Below are 15,492 nucleotides of genomic sequence, written 5' to 3'. Positions count from 1 at the left end.
CTCCTGGAGCAGTACCTACAACAAGCAGACAGAAGTATGAACTAACAAGGCTAAAATACTGAAGACCAGATGGGACCACAGGAATAGTCCTCTTGTCTGTAAACAGCAATCTGCTGGAATTATCAATACCTCTGTTTTAGTACCTATAGTGAGAACAGACTACAATACACTGTAGCCATCATCTCAAGGAGAAGCAAGATCAGGCTCCTTCATCAGCCTGCCTCCAAGACAAGTGGTGCCTGATGAACCAAACCCCAAGAGGAACTGCTGCTGCTGCTTACCGATGGTGTGTGCCCACGGGCAGGAGGCTCTCAAGTAGATCTTTTGTATACTTATTTCTGAAAAGGCTTACCAGTCTTGATGGCAGTACAGAATAAAGTCTACTTGCCAGAGGACACACTCTCAGACCCTGGTTCTCTTTACTCATAAACAACTCTGCTCCAAGAAAACAAGGAGACCACTGTCTGGGCTGTGAGAAGAGCACTATCAGGGCAGGGACAGCTCTCAGTTTTCACAAGAAAAAGCAACTTGAGACTAACTCCCTTGGAAAGGTTGTTCTCAGAGAATCTCATTCCTAGTTTAAGAGACAGCTCCGCCCATCCTGGGGTCAGGAAGAAAGAGGAATCAGTATTCTTAAAGAGAAATTTAAACTTTAACCCAAGGATTCTCAGACCCACAGCAAGTAAAGGAAGGTGGCTCCCAACCTGACTAACAGGAACCTCACGTGAAGTCTTCCGGGACCAACAACTCTTGTCACTGCTATACAGAGAACAATTAAAGCAACTTGAGTTTTCTAAAAATTCTTACATGGCATGGCAGGCTGGTGCACAACTGTGTCACAATGGGTATCTTTTACATAGGTGTACACATACGTCCCCATATGCATTCTGTGGTCACACTCCCAGGCAGAACCTTCGTAATACATTGGTTTCCCACATATCTTTCTGAGATGCTAAGTTGTTGAGATAACAGACTTTGCAGTCATTTGGCTGGCCACTGATGTAGGATCAGGGAAGATCTGTAAGCCCTCCTCCCATCCTGGAAGACTAATCCATCTAGCTCTACAGAGTGAGGCACTGCTCAGGAACCAGGGCATTTGTCTCAAAAGGCATCTTTGATGTTCTTGAGCTGGCGCACAGCCAGGTCTACGGGGAGGCTGAACTTGAGGCTGCTAAGGCGGCTGAGCAGGTTGAGGGCACTCTCAAAGCCTGTGTGTGCCATGTAGCTCCAGGGCTGGTAGTGGGGCTCAATGAGTGACCCCGACTTGCAGATGAGGTTCACCCAGGACACCAGTCGCTGCTCATTCAATGCCATGCACACCAAGGCCTTTAGCTCGGAATCTGCACTGCGCTTAAAAGGGTCATGCTCTGTCAGCACCATGTGGATGGCTGTCAGTAGACTCTGTTTGGGGGTCACAACAGTAGTCCCCACCACAGGCAAGGCAAACGACTGGGACAGCTTCCGGGCTGGAGATTCCACATAAGCACGACCATTCTTCGCATGGTAGTACTTGACAAAGAGCTCCCAGGGATGCATGGTCTCAGGGGCTGAGGAGAAGGCTGGAAGCAGACAAGCAATGGGGGCCATGACAAGGCTCATGCCTGGAGAGGCGGCGTACAGCCCGTGGGCCAGCAGGTCCCTCACGGCCACCGTCAGCTCCTTTCGCACAGCCATGGTCAGCTCGTCCTTGCCTCCCAGAGAGAGGTCCTGGAGGTTGGCAGAGGTGATGACATGGTCGTGTGGCTGGTGCCTCAAGGCCAGTTGTTTAACTCGGTCTACTGATAATTCCAGCCTCTGTAGTAAGGGAGAGTAGTCCCTGTCACACTGGCCCCGTTGCCACAGGGTTTGGGGAATCTGGCCCGTGGCGCAGCCAAACTGGCTAACAGCAAAGATTTGGAGCACAGCCAGGGCTCGCCGCATCAGGTGCAGCCCCATCTCCCGAACTCTCTTCACGTCTTCTGGCTTCCCTGTGAAAAAGGACAACGATTCATGAGTGCGAGACCCCCTGCTCAGAGGCACATCCAACAGTTAGAGGCTGAGCTCAGGTCTTGTTTCTGAGATACACAATCTGAGCCCACGCAGCTAAGAGCCACCTAGGTTGTAACTGGACTTACCTCTTTCATTTGGTTTTGTTAACAACAGCCTTATTGAAATATAATTCATGTACCACATAACATATCCATTGAAAATGTAGAACTCCTTTTTTGTTGTTGCTGCGGGTACATTTAAAGTTGTACAACCATCACAATAAATTGCAGGATCTTTTCATCAATCCAAAAAGAGATGCCCTACGATTAGCGAGCCTCTCCATTTCACCCCAATCCCTCTATCCTAGGCAACCATGAATCAATCTACTTTCTGTCTTTCTGGATTTGCCTGTTCTGGAAGGTGTACTTACCTCTGCCATTTCCTGGGGGCAGTCTGCTGCTGCCGCCAGTTCTGGTGGAACCACTTCCTGTCTTCCCACTGGCCTTGCACTCACAGTGCCCGTCACCTGTCTGCAAGGGGCTTCCCCCTTCATCTGTGGTCAGAAGTTACAGAGAAAACGCTTGTTATCCCTTAATGGCAGATTTTTCTGGAAAAAATAATATTCACTGTGGTCTAATGCATCAGACTGCAAAGTTGTTTGAACTGCAAGGTCGGCAGTTCAAGCTCACCAGCTCCTCCTTGGAAACCATATACAGGGTTGCTATGGGTCGAAATCAACTTGACACACACTGAGTCACTGTACCATAAGGAAATTGTTGATGTTCAACCATTTCAAGAGATAGCATATGATCAAGAGCCAATGATCCTGAAGGAAGAAGTCTAAGTGTATTAAAAGAATTGGCAAAGAACAAGGCACCAGGAATTGATGGAATAAAAATTGATATCTTTCAATAAAGTGAGGAGGCACTTGAGGCACTCACTCATCTATGCCAAGAAATTTGGAAGCCAATTATCTGGCCAACTGATTGGAAGCGATCCGTATTTGTGCACATCCCAAAGACAGGCGACCCAACGGAATGCGGAAATCATCGGATAATATCTTTGATATCCCATGCAAGTAAAGTTTTACTAAAGGTAACACAGAAACGGCTGCAACCATATATTGACGGAGAACTTCCAGAAGTTCAAGCCAGATTCAGAAGAGGCCGTGGAGTGAGGGATATCATTGCTGATGTCTGATGGATCTTGGCTGATGGCAGAGAATACCAAAAAAGATGTTTACCTGGCTTTATTGACTACACAAAGGCTTTCAATTGTGTGGATCATGACAAGCTATGGACAACATTGCGAAGTGAGTATTCTGGAACACTTAATTGTGCTCATGAAGAACTTGTACATAGACCAAGAGGCAGCTGTTTGAACAGAACATGGGAACACTGAATGGTTTAAAATTAGGATAGGTGTGTGACAAGGTTGTATTCTTTCACCATACTTATTCAACCTGTATGCTGAGCAAATAATCCAAGAAGTTGGGTTATATGAAGAAAAACGTGGCATCAGGATTGGAGGAAGACTCATTAACAACCTGCAATACGCAGATGATACAACCTTGCTTGCTGAAAGTGAAGAGGACTTAAAGTATTTACTGATGAAGATCAAAGACCACAGCCTTCAGTATGGATTGCATCTCAATGTAAAGAAAACAAAAATCCTCACCACTGGACCAATAAACAACATTCTTATTAATGGCACAAAGATTGAAGTTATCAAAGACTTCATTTTTTCAGGATCAATGATCAACACTCACGAAAGCAGCAGTCAAGAAATCAAACGATGTACTGCATTAGGCAAACCTGCTGCACGAGACCTTTTTAAAGTGTTGAAGAGCAAAGATGTCAACTTGAAAACTAAGGTACGCCTGACGTAAGCCACGGTATTTTTAATAATCTCATATGCATGCGAAAGATGGATAGCGAATAAGGAAATAAGGAAGATCATAGAAGAATTGACGCATTCAAGTTATGGTATTTAAGAATATTGAAGGCGCCACGGGCTGCTAAAAGAACAAATAGATCTGTGTAGGAAGAAACACAGCCAGAGTGCTCCTCGGAGGCCAAGATGGCCAGACTTCATCTCTCATACTTTGGACATTGCTGGGGACAGCATACGCAGACCCTGGGTTGATCAGTGGCAGCCCCATTAAACCACCTCTAAATATAATCAGTTTAACCCAGATGCTCTCCTTCCTCCTGAAAGTATATAGGCATATTAAGAACAATGTAGCACTTCAGGTATAGATAAATGAAGCCCGGTGCCTGAGATCTTGCTCACAAACAAAAGTTTGCAAAGTGTACAGAGACAGCTTGGCTCCTTTCAGGAACCTTGCTTTATGTTATGTATCCTTAAGAAATCGCACGTCGCTACTCTAGATCATTTAAGCCTAAAAGTTAATATATAACAGCTTGATTGAACCTTTTTTTCTGTAAAAATAAAAATGTTAGATTGTTAAGAAAAACTATTGAAAATATCTTAAAAGTTGTTCCTGTGAATCATTATGTCCTGTTTTGAATGATTAATCACATCTCAGTTCTGTATCCTGTTTTAATCACATCCTTCCTTTGTAACAAATCCCTCCCTAAAGAATAAAGGCTTGAGGCAGAGTGAGTTCTGCATGCAATGCTGTGCCATGCTGGGCAATGCTAGGCAACAGGTTTGCAGATCTGTCTACCTGCCAGCTTGCATCATATCTGTGTGTCTGTCTTTTTTGTATATATTTTTTCTCTCTCTTTCTCTATCACTTTCGCCACCAGATCTCCGTTCTTCGTGACACCCACACTTCCTTGTCGAGGCTGGAACCCGACATAGGACCTCGACAAGACATACTGTCAGGAGGGACCAGTCACTGGAGAGGGATATATGGAGGGTCAGAGAAAAAGAGGAAGACCCCCAGCAAGATGGATTGGCAAAGTGGCTGCATCAATGGGCTCAAGCATGGCAACAAGTGTGAGGTTGGTCCAGGACCAGGCAGTGCTTCGTTCTGCTGTGCACAGGGTCGCTATGAGTCGGTACCGACTCGATGGCACCAAACAACAAAAATACCTACACCAAAACCATATATAGGGTTGCTATGAGTTGGAACTGACTCCACGGCACAAAACCACCACCACCACTATGGTGTTCTGGTGTGGTGCTGTAGGATCAGCATTGAACTGCTAACCACAAGATTGGCAGTTCAAACCCACTAGCCATTCCTCGGAAACCCTGTACAGGGTTGCTATAAGTTGAAACCAACTTGATTGCCCTTAACCACAACCACCATGAACTTTATAAATGGACAGCCAAGGGTCTTGCTGGGCTGTGCTCGACAGTGACCGGCTCTATAAATACTTGTTTGGTGAATGAAGACTGAACTGTCGTTCTGTGGATGAGGAGAGTGACACTAGTGAGTTCAGTAACCTGCCCAAGAACACAAAGCCAGCCAAGTGACAGAGCTGGGATTTAACTGGTTGGTTCTAAATCCCTAATTTTCCCCATTCTACCATACTGTTTCCCTTACTAGGTTATCAACCCTCTTAAACAGTACACCAAGAACTGGCACCATTAGGTACGAGACCTCAGAAGACATGTGATTTATTATTACATCCACCCTTCCCTCTCCACCCACTCCTCTGACCTTGGATGAAGCTGATGAACATCTCGAGGTCTCGGATCTGAGTTTTTAGCTGCTCAACCAACTGCTCTTTCACTCGGGCTGGGTTGACGATCTGAGCCACAGCAGCATCCACACGCTGACGCAGTTCTTCAGTGGAGAGTGAGCTAATGTCTTCATTCAGGTTCATGTCCAGTTTCTTGATTAACTCATCTATGATGACCTACGAAACCACATGCAGTGAGCAGACTCCCTAGCATTTTCCAGGGAGAGGGTTAGGGGGAAGGACGAGAATTATAACTAGAATGCCCTCTATCTGGAAATGGAAACAGAAGACACACACCAACTCCCAAATTTATGAGAGAAAATGGTGTAACTGTGATCAGCCTGGGGGCTCAGATTCTGCTTCTAGTAGGAAGAGACGCCTTAGCTCCTCTAGGACAGAAACAACTCACACCCACTGCAAGTTTCCTAGCAGGCCAGTCAGTTTTCACTTAGGACAAGTATGGATATTTAGGCTAAAGAGAATAAATACTGATATAGTTTCTAGTTCTTATTCTATTCCCATTCAGGCAACTAAGAAAAATCTCAGCATAATGACAAGGTGTTGTTGTTGTTAAGTGCCGTTGAGTTGATTTCGACCCATAGCGACCCTGTATAGGGTTTCCAAGGAGTGACTGGTGAGCTTGAACCACTGATCTTGCAATTCAAATGACTTTGCAGTCCAATGCATTAACCCACAGTGCCACACCAGGACTCCAATGACAAGGTGTAGTACAGTCAAAAAATATTATGATACCAATCACATTATCAGAAGCAAATAGAAACTTGGTAATTTTCGCCCAGCCAGAAAAACAGCCATATCACAGGCATAAATATAGCACGAAGAGGAAGTGGCAGCTGTCTTTTCCAATAGATTTGCCTGTCTCCCCAGATCTTGCTTAAGTAAAGAGTATTACAGTCTGGAATCCTTGAGTCTGTATCAACTGATAGTGGGCAGCAGAAACAAAGCTTGTGTACATTGTATGATTTGTGGTTCAAACCCACTAGCTGCTCCTCAGAAACTCTACACAGGGTCACTTTGAGCCGAAACTGACCGAAGAACACTTGAAACAACTACTATTATTGCTGTTGTTGTTGCTAAGTGCGTTATTAATAAGTCACCAAAAACACAGGGCTCAGTCATCATACCACAAAGCTTTCCATGTGTGATTAGAGAATGGCCCCATGAAATACATTTATTTCCTTTGCCTTGTGCTGGCCAGGATGCCCTGCCCATGCCGGAAGGGCCATGGTAGCTTTAGGCAATGATGGAGGTGCCCTCTGACGTCTGCTCACCCGCTGTCTTTCTAGGACCACTGACTGTGGCAGGGAGTCATAACTGCCCTCTTGGTAAGCAAAAGTTTCCAGGTCATCTAGTTGGGTTTTGAGCTGCAGTATCAATTCCTTCTGCTTCTCCCTTTGGGTTTCCAGCCGGTCCCGTTTCTCCCGCTCACTCTAAGATAAGAAAACATTTTAGTCTATTTTAGGGAACATTAAGAATCCTTTCAAGTCAGTACTAACCTCCCCAAATGAAATATTTCCAAACAATCCAAATAAATCACTGAAATTTGTAAGGCATGCTCAAAAACATAACTATTTTACCCAGGGCAATTTATTAAACACGTGTTTTTGTTTTAAGAATGTATCTGTCCCTTCATAGCAATAGGACATGAATACAATGAGGCTTTTGTTAAGACAGCTTTTTCTACAAGGTCTAGTTAGGGTTGAGATAACTCTTCTTAGCCAAGACAGCCTCCTAGGAATTAAAACATACCATCTTTCCCAGCCAGTTGTCACAGCACAACTCCTGAATACTTTGAGAACTAAAAGTTTGTGAAGGACCTTTGGGTTAAGGATGCAAAGAAAAGTCTTCATGACTCATATAAGTTTTCTTTTAATTTTTGTTTATCTGGAAATTTCCTAATTTCACCGTAAGAGTTGATGGAAAATTTTGCTGGGTATTTACTTCTTGGTTGGCAATTTTTTCCTTTCAGACTTTTATACAGGTCATTCAATTGTCTTCCTGCCTGCATTGTTTCTGCTGAGAAATCAGATTATTAGTCTACAGAGTTCTCCTTTGTAGATGGCTTTTTGTTTTTCCTGAGTTGCTCTCAGGATTCTTTCCTTGTCTTTGAGTTTGAAAAGTCTGATTTAATACGCTGATTTTCTTTTGGGGTCTATCTTGTTTGGAGTTTGTTTGCCTTCTTGAATGGCTATCTTCTTGTCTTTCATGACGTTTGGGAAGTTTTCTTCTAACTATTTTTGGACAATTTTCTCAGTTTTATTTTTTCCGTCTCTTCCTGCTGTGGAATTACAATCACACCTAAGTTATTTCTCTTGATGTTAGTTGTTAAGAGCAGCTTGTGGGTTTGAACTGCCAACCCTGTGATTTGCAGTCCAGTGCTGACCCTACAGTGCCACACCAGGAATCCACTGAGAGCGTCCCCATAATCCATTTTCTTAAAAGTTCAAAGTCCCTGCACAGGTATCTGAGGTACTGAGAAACATCAGAAGCCAAGTAAAGGGAGTGGGATGCTTGTTTTTACAAACATGTCTGGGAGGTGACTCTAATCACGATTAGTTATCAGGTAGTTTATGCATTTGAATTATTCAAAATTCTTCAGGGTAGTAAAGTCTTGCCAATGAATTCTCAAGCACTGGCTCCTCCTTGCCTTTCTTGAGTATTAAATAGAAAACAAAGCAAAACCAGTTAATTATTCTAAGGCTGCCATTTAAATTAGAAGCCTGGATGTCTAAAGGCCTTAAAATGGTACTTACCAAACTCTCCAAAAGTAAAGCATGAAAGAGAACAAAATGAAAAACAAAAAATAAGCTTTATGTTCCAGCAATTTAAAAAGCAATGAATTCTCTCACTTTGTCTTTCCACAAGACAAAAATGAGTATTTCTCAGGATACTCCCTCTGAAACCTTTTGTATATACTGTTGCTTTTTCCTAGAATCCTCCTCTCCATTCCTAGCTACAGAAAGTCTAATTTTCCTCTAAGAGAAGGTATCCCTGGTTCCCACAGGCAGAATTCATCATTTCCTCCTCTGCAACCCGTACACACTTCTCTGGTTCATATCACTGTAGTTATTTGTTTAGGATTCCATGTCCCTTGGTCTAGTCTATGAAGTCCTTTAAGGCCAAGAGTATTGACTTGGTACCCTCAATGCCTGGCAGCGAGTAAGCTCTGAATACACATCTGTTGTATGCCACCGAACCGAACTAGGAATAGAATGACAAGTTCCAAATAATGAACTCTGACTGGAGGAAGTTCTCTAACCAGATGCAAGAGAACTGGGGACATTCTCTTTTTCTTGTGTTTTCATGGTAAGCCAGCTTCATGAAATCAGGAAGAAAGAAAGCAAACATAAACATGGATGATGTTTTCATGACTACATGTGACGAACTCTGCCACTTGTCATGGTGGGTAGAGTACACGTGCGGTCTGCTGGAACACAGGCAAACACATTTGTAATAGGAGACAACAATGAGCCCTAGGGAGAGGCAAGGACAGAAATAACTTCTAGTATGAAGTGAGTTAACATATGGCTTTATAATAATGCAGGCCTGGTAAGAAGTAAAGCTTTCAGCGTAGTTTCCCCATTTCAGCACTTCCTATTCATGTGTCCATATACGCACGCATGTATGGTCTGTTTGCTAAGGGCTATTAAGTTGGGTCTGACTCATAGTGGCCCTGTATAAGGTTTCCGAGGAGTGCCTGGTTGGGTGTGAACTGCCAACCTTGTGATTAGCATCCAATACTTATCTTATAGTGCCACACCAGGGCTCCAATGTATGCATTGTTGTTAAGTGCCATTGAGTCAGTTCTGACTCATAGTGGCCCTGTGTGCAATTTCCAAGGAGCAGCTGGTGAACTTGAACCACTGACCTTGCGGTTCAAACCAACTTTGCAGTCCAGCACATTGACCCACAGCGCCACATGACTAAGGTGCTTATTAGGTGTACCAAACACTACACTTTTCCTTTTTTTTTTAGTACATTGTTTCAGAAAGTGAACATAACAGCAAATAGGAGTTTGTTGTTGTTGTTGCTGCGCACTCCTGAAGAAGGCCTGGTCACAGTAATTCTGCCTTTCTGTTCCTTTAACAGTCTGGTCCCTGGAGGTTGTACTCCCTGTGGTCAGGTGGAGAGAAGGGTGGAATAGTAAACCAAGGGCAGCAATGGAAATATTGAAGATTAAAACAAACAAGTCAGTATCTGCTACTGATAAGTCATCTTATCTAAAACCAATTTACTGAAAGAAGGCCACATGTGGGTTGTAACTTAATAAAAAGGTAGAGAAAAGGCAGTCTCTTCAACATCTCAAACAAGCTTTCTGTGTACTTGCAGAGATTCAGAGCCTGTACAGTAGATTCGGAATCATAGAGACCCTGGCTATAAATCTTTACAGTAACAGAAAGCCTCACCTCTCTCCCGAGGAGTAGCTGGAGGGTTTGTACTAACGACCTTGCAGTCTAGTGCTTGTCTTACCATGCCACCATAGCGCCTTAATGACATACACAGGATTTCATTACTTTTCAGAGTCAGGTAACTAAACCGAGCTTGTCACAGCAACCAGCAAATCATCGTTTAGAATACCTACTTAGTTTTTAAAACTTTTTATTGTGAATTGAGTGGTTTACAGACAAGATCATTAGTTTTACATTCACCAAATCATAGACTTTGTTTCATCTCAATGATTGCAATCCCCTCCATGTAACAAGTTATCCCCTTTCTTCCATGTTTCCTAGTTCATTCCACTCACCTTCCTTTCCCTTCTAACTTTGGCCTTAGGTAAATGTTGCCTTTTTGACTTTGAAAGATTGGTCATTCCATGATGAGCATACCTTACTAATGTTATTGTCCCCCCTTATATACCTACCCCCTTATATACCTATCTGGAATCCTGGTGTGGCGCTGTGGGTTAATGTGTCAGAGTGCAAAGCAGTTTGAACTGCAAGGTCAGAGGTTTTAGCTTACCAGCTGCTCCTCGGAAACCCTATACAGCGTCACTATGGGTCGGAACCAAATCAACGGCGCTTAACAACAACAACAGCGTATCTATTGCCTGGCTAAAAACTGGGCCATAAGGGTGACTTCCTTTGCAGACCTGAACGGTGGTCAAGAGGCATAGTCTCAGGTTCCTCCGGTCTTTTTCTGACCAGTAAGCCTAGTCTTTTTTTTTTTTTAATTTTGAGTTTTAGTCTACATTTTCTGCCATTTTTTCTGTGACCTTCTAATATTATCTGTTTCAGAGCACATGGCAGTGGTAGCCTGGCACCATCTAATCCTTTTGGTGACAGGGTCGTGGAGACTGACTTGATGTTCACATAATCCATTAGTCCACTGGACTAATTGTTTTCAAGTGTCTTCAATTTTCATCAGTCTTCTTGCCTCCAGACAGGAAGAGACCAACAGTTGCACCTTAAATGGCTGTTCATGAGCTTTAAAATTTTAAAAAACTTTTTATGTGAATGGAGTGAAGATTTACAGACAATATCATCAGCTTTACATTCACTAAGTTTCAGCTCAATGACTACAGTCCTCTCTCTGCAACATTTTCCCCACTTCCTCCCTGTGGCTCCCCATTTATATTTTACATTTCACACATGAATAAAGTAAAAATATTTGATGCACACACACTCATGGGCTTTTAAGATCCCAAATGCTACTTACCACAATAGGATGTAGAACATTGTCTTGGTGGACTATGCTATGCCAATTGACCATGCAGGCTGCTGAGATTATAGTCCTGAGATGTTTGATAGTATCTAAGAAGGCACCGACTCGATGGCACATAACAACAACAACAACAAAGAAGTTTTCTTAGAAGTTTTTTACTATCACTTTGCCCATTGTATGCTCCATCACATTTATAGGTGTGTTTGTAACAAAAGTAAATAGCCATGTACAAATATCCTCTTTTAGACCCTTATATAGATAGAAGACCCCCAACGAGATGAATTGGCCAAGTGGCAGCATCAATGGACTCAAGCGTGGCAACAATACTGAGGTTGGCCCAGGATCAGGCAGTGTTTCGTTCTGCTGTGCATAAGGTCACTATGGGTCGGTACCAACTCGATGGCAACTAACATCAACAACAGTTAGGGGTACACTCTCTCTCTTCCTCCTATACCCATCCAGCCTGTGTATCTTTCCAAGTATCTACCCTCAGAACACTGTTGTTGCAAGGCTGTGCATGTGACACTATTGACCTCTATCCCCTTTAACCCTTGCAGTCCTCCCTGCGTCATGTCTTCATCATTCTTCTGTCAACTCCCCCCTTCTTGTATACTGCCCTTTCCATCACCTGAATGAACATGTGTCTATAGGATAATCACTGGACCACAAAGTCAGTTTGAACTGCAAGGTCGGAGGTTCAAACTCACCAGCCACTCCTTGGAAATCCTACACAGAGCCACTTTGAGTGGGAACTGACTGAGGGCACTTAACAACTCTCTAGTCAGTAAATTACTCTGCTTTCCCTCCCATCCCTGATAACCACCAAAGAATGCTCTTTTCTAGAGTTTTTACAATAGTGGTCTCATACAATATTTTCCCTTTTGTGATTGACTAATTTCACATTTAATGTCCTCCAGGTTCATTCATTAAAATACCTAGCAATTAAGCAGGATGTAAGGGGGGTGTTTACAAAGAAAACCAATAGTAAGAAATTCATAAGGTCTGGGGTGTTTCTTTTCACTACTAAGAGGTCTTGCTCTCATCTAGACAAGAGATTCTAGAGACTAAAGATTTTCTCTAGATTCCAGGTAAGCAAAGACAAGGAAGTCCGTCCATGGATTCCAACTTGGTTTTCCACATTCCAGATGTCCCCAGAGCCTCCCAATTCCTCCAGTTCCCAGGGCTGGAGTACTCTATCAGCAAACGTGTCTAGAACCTAGGGACTTCACAAGGTGAAGGAAGGTGAAAGGGTGCAGCGTTGCTTCGGTCGCTCTTCCACTCCTCACTTCATCACACACCTGCATCTCTCCCCTAACGCCCTTCAACAAGCCCCACAGACCACTCTCCAGCCTCCTGTTTCCGGCAGGCATACTCAACCACCACCAGATCACCCAACTCCCTTTATTTCAATATCCTTCGGAGCCAGACCCCAGCCTCTCACCTGATCCTCGCCCCACAACCGTGGTCGGTCCCCTGGCAGCCCGTAGCCCTCGTCGCTGGCAGGGTCCTCGGAGTCCCCATAACCTAAGACGTGAGGGCAGCCGCGGAAGGCGAAGTCCTCGAGTTCGCGCAAGAGGCGCTGCTGCTCCGCCGGTGCACCGCGCACCACCTGGCGTAGGCGGAACTGCACCTGCGCGAAGTGCGAGGATAGTGCGAGCAGTGCCGAGTCCAGCTGTCGCCGCTCAGCCCGCAGCCGCCGCAGCGTCCGGCCCGGTGAGTCTGGCGGGGAGGCTGGGGCCACTCCGGGCTCCTCGGCCGACGTCTCTTCGGAGAACGCAGCTTCCCCAGGCCCGGCCTCCGCCACCGCCCCCACCGGGGCCCAGCGAACCGTCTCGCACGGTGGCAGCGACTCCTCTTCCTCCTCGTCTTCGTCCTTCGCCTTTGGCCCAAAGCCTGCCGTCACCATTATCGGCTCCGCAGCCTCTTCGGCAGCCGCCATCTTTCCGGAAACGCCACAGCACGTCAGCCGCTCCCCCTGCTGCCATGGCAACTGCGCGTTGACTGGATGACTTGTAGGAGCTGGTGGGCGGTGTTTACGGTTCTGCTGTCGTCGCGAGCGGGCATGTCCCAGATTTAATTCGATCCAATAATTTTTTTATTGAGTGCCAGGCTGCAAACCTCAAGGTCAGCAGTTCAAAACTACCAGCTGTTCTACGGGAGAGAGATGAGGTTTCCTGCTCCCGTAAAGATTTACAGCCTCAGAAACCCTGTACAGGGTCGCTGAGTTGGAACCAAGTCCACGTACATAACCACCAACCGCCATTGTGAATCCTGGGGGGTCCTGATGTGGCGCTGTAGGATAAGCGTTGGCAGTTCAAACCCACAACTCATACAGGGGCGCTATAAATCAGAATCCACTCAACTTCACTTAACAGTTGTGGATCAGCATTCAGTGTGCTAAGCATTGGAGAAACAGGTGAATGAGACCAGGCAGAAGTCCTCCTTTGTGTTTAGCGTCTAGTTTAGTTCTTGCTCTGAACTCCAGAGGAGGAATCTTCTATTCCTAATCTGTATTTTTCTGAGACCCTCGCGATATGAAGGGCTGCAAGGATTGTACTCTCCCAGAGTCTCTCCAATGTAAGGATCCCTAGGCTGTTGGGCCACACTCCTCCTCCCTCCCAACTTTCCCCCCACCATATAAGGAAAGACAGCTGCTGGGGGGGAGGGGGCGTCCCCAGTATCTAAAGATAGCAGGCCCAGCCTGGGACTCCAAATCTCACCCGCAGCAGGAACGGCAATGGCTGGGTGAGTGTCTCTGGCTGTGGGACTCCCCCTAACTTCCCCCTCAGGAGAATCCTTGCCCTTCATCTTCTCCTGAGAGCTCCAGGTTCTGGGAGCCCACCGTTCCAGGCCTTTGTAACTGTGGGAAGAGGGGAAGTGTGACTTGAATGTTCTAACTCCCCACCTCCCTGGTTTCACACTTTCATTTTGCTCCAGATTTCATCCTCACTCCTGTCCCTCCTGCTTGGCATCGGGTCTGTCTCATTAGTTTTACTTTGACAGGAATGTGGCATCAAATGTGCCTATATTTACCCTTCCCTCCTCCTTTCCCGAATGCCCTTCAGTCTTCCTTCTCCCAACCCTATGAAGCCCCACTGCTGCTCCTCTCCAGGCAGCATGCCCGGACTCTGTGGTATGACAGGCCCAAGTATGTGTTCATGCAGTTTTGCGTTGAGGACAACACTGATGCCCATGTGCTCATTGAGGACCACCGCATTGTGTTCAGGTAATGACCCTTTCTTCTACAGGGCCAGGCTGCCCAGGAACTTTTTCTTTCCCATAACTTCCTGGGCCTCCTGGGTTTCCTTAGCTACTTTGTATTTTTAGCTGCAAGAATGCCGATGGAGTGGAGTTATACAATGAGATTGAATTGTACGCCAAGGTGAACTCCAAGGTAAAAGCTCCAAGGGCAGTAAGTCTGGATGGAAACTGGAGATTCATTCTAAACGTCTGGCCCTGGCAATGAGGTGTTCTCTTTGGCAGGACTCACAGGATAAGCGCTCCAGTCGCTCCATTACTTGTTTTGTGAGAAAGTGGAAGGAGAATGTTGCCTGGCCCAGGCTCACCAAGGAAGATATCAAGGTGGGTGTGTGGGGAGCTGTTCCTCCTGTACTCTCTACCCATGCTCCTGGGTGCCCAAGTTCTATCAGGGAGTTACCCCTACCACTTGCCTTGGACCCACCAATGTTCAATCACTCACCAGCCTCTGCTAATTTGATTTTCTCAATATTCATATATTGTTGTTGTTAAATGCCATCGAATGGTTCCCACAATAGCCAACCCTGTATAGGATTTCTAAGGAGCAGCTGGTGGGTTTGAATCACCAGCCTTTCAGTTAACAGTCTAGTGTTTCAAAAAGTTTATGGACAAATGATCTGCCCTGTAAACTTTCACTCAATCCACAATAAAAACCTTAAAAAAAAAAAAAAGTTAATGGAAAAAATCCATTATCTTTTAATTCAGTTTTCCATGAACTTTTTGAAGCCACCTTATGTATACTTATATACTAGACTCATGTTAGTTTGGGGTGCTGGTATGGCACTGTGGGTTAATGTGCCAGACTGCAAAGCTGTTTGAACTGCAAGGTCGGTGGTTCAAGCTTACTAGCTGCTCTTCGGAAACCCTATACAGGGTCGCTATGGGTCGGAACCAACTCAATGGCACTTAACAATAACAACAACAACCT

The 15,492-nt window shown here is 45.1% G+C and overlaps 2 protein-coding genes across 2 annotated transcripts in view; one reads left to right on the top strand and one right to left on the bottom strand.

Moving 5' to 3' along the window:
- Positions 1-901: 901 nt before the first annotated feature.
- Positions 902-13,251, bottom strand: RUNDC1 (RUN domain containing 1). Its single transcript, XM_006832696.1, has 5 exons — positions 12,748-13,251; positions 6,917-7,075; positions 5,603-5,801; positions 2,399-2,521; positions 902-1,967 (listed from the first exon to the last, which is right to left on the bottom strand). Exons 1-5 carry the CDS (start codon positions 13,243-13,245, stop codon positions 1,102-1,104), a joined length of 1,845 nt encoding a protein of 614 aa, XP_006832759.1. The 5' UTR covers positions 13,246-13,251; the 3' UTR covers positions 902-1,101.
- Positions 13,252-13,311: 60 nt separating this feature from the next.
- PTGES3L (prostaglandin E synthase 3 (cytosolic)-like) overlaps positions 13,312-15,492 on the top strand; it is a 6,183-nt gene continuing 4,002 nt past the window's right edge. Inside the window, 7 exon segments of the mRNA XM_006833706.1 lie at positions 13,312-13,328; positions 13,898-13,970; positions 13,973-14,027; positions 14,030-14,051; positions 14,419-14,532; positions 14,634-14,700; positions 14,790-14,888. Of these exon segments, the coding sequence (XP_006833769.1) occupies positions 13,312-13,328; positions 13,898-13,970; positions 13,973-14,027; positions 14,030-14,051; positions 14,419-14,532; positions 14,634-14,700; positions 14,790-14,888 (447 nt within the window).

The sequence above is a fragment of the Chrysochloris asiatica genome, unplaced genomic scaffold, assembly GCF_000296735.1.
Source record: "Chrysochloris asiatica unplaced genomic scaffold, ChrAsi1.0 scaffold00007, whole genome shotgun sequence".
NCBI lineage: Eukaryota > Metazoa > Chordata > Mammalia > Afrosoricida > Chrysochloridae > Chrysochloris > Chrysochloris asiatica.
The sequence above is the reverse complement of the archived record's forward strand: the minus strand, read 5'-3'. Positions and strand labels throughout refer to the sequence as shown.

Coding starts and splice junctions, on each gene's coding strand:
- RUNDC1 (XM_006832696.1), bottom strand. CDS start 13,245: ATGGCGGCTGCCGAAGAGGCTGCGGAGCCGATAATGGTGACGGCAGGC. Junction 7,076..12,747: donor GGTTGTGGGGCGAGGATCAG/GTGAGAGGCTGG, acceptor TTCTTATCTTAG/AGTGAGCGGGAGAAACGGGA. Junction 5,802..6,916: donor TGGTCCTAGAAAGACAGCGG/GTGAGCAGACGT, acceptor GTGGTTTCGTAG/GTCATCATAGATGAGTTAAT.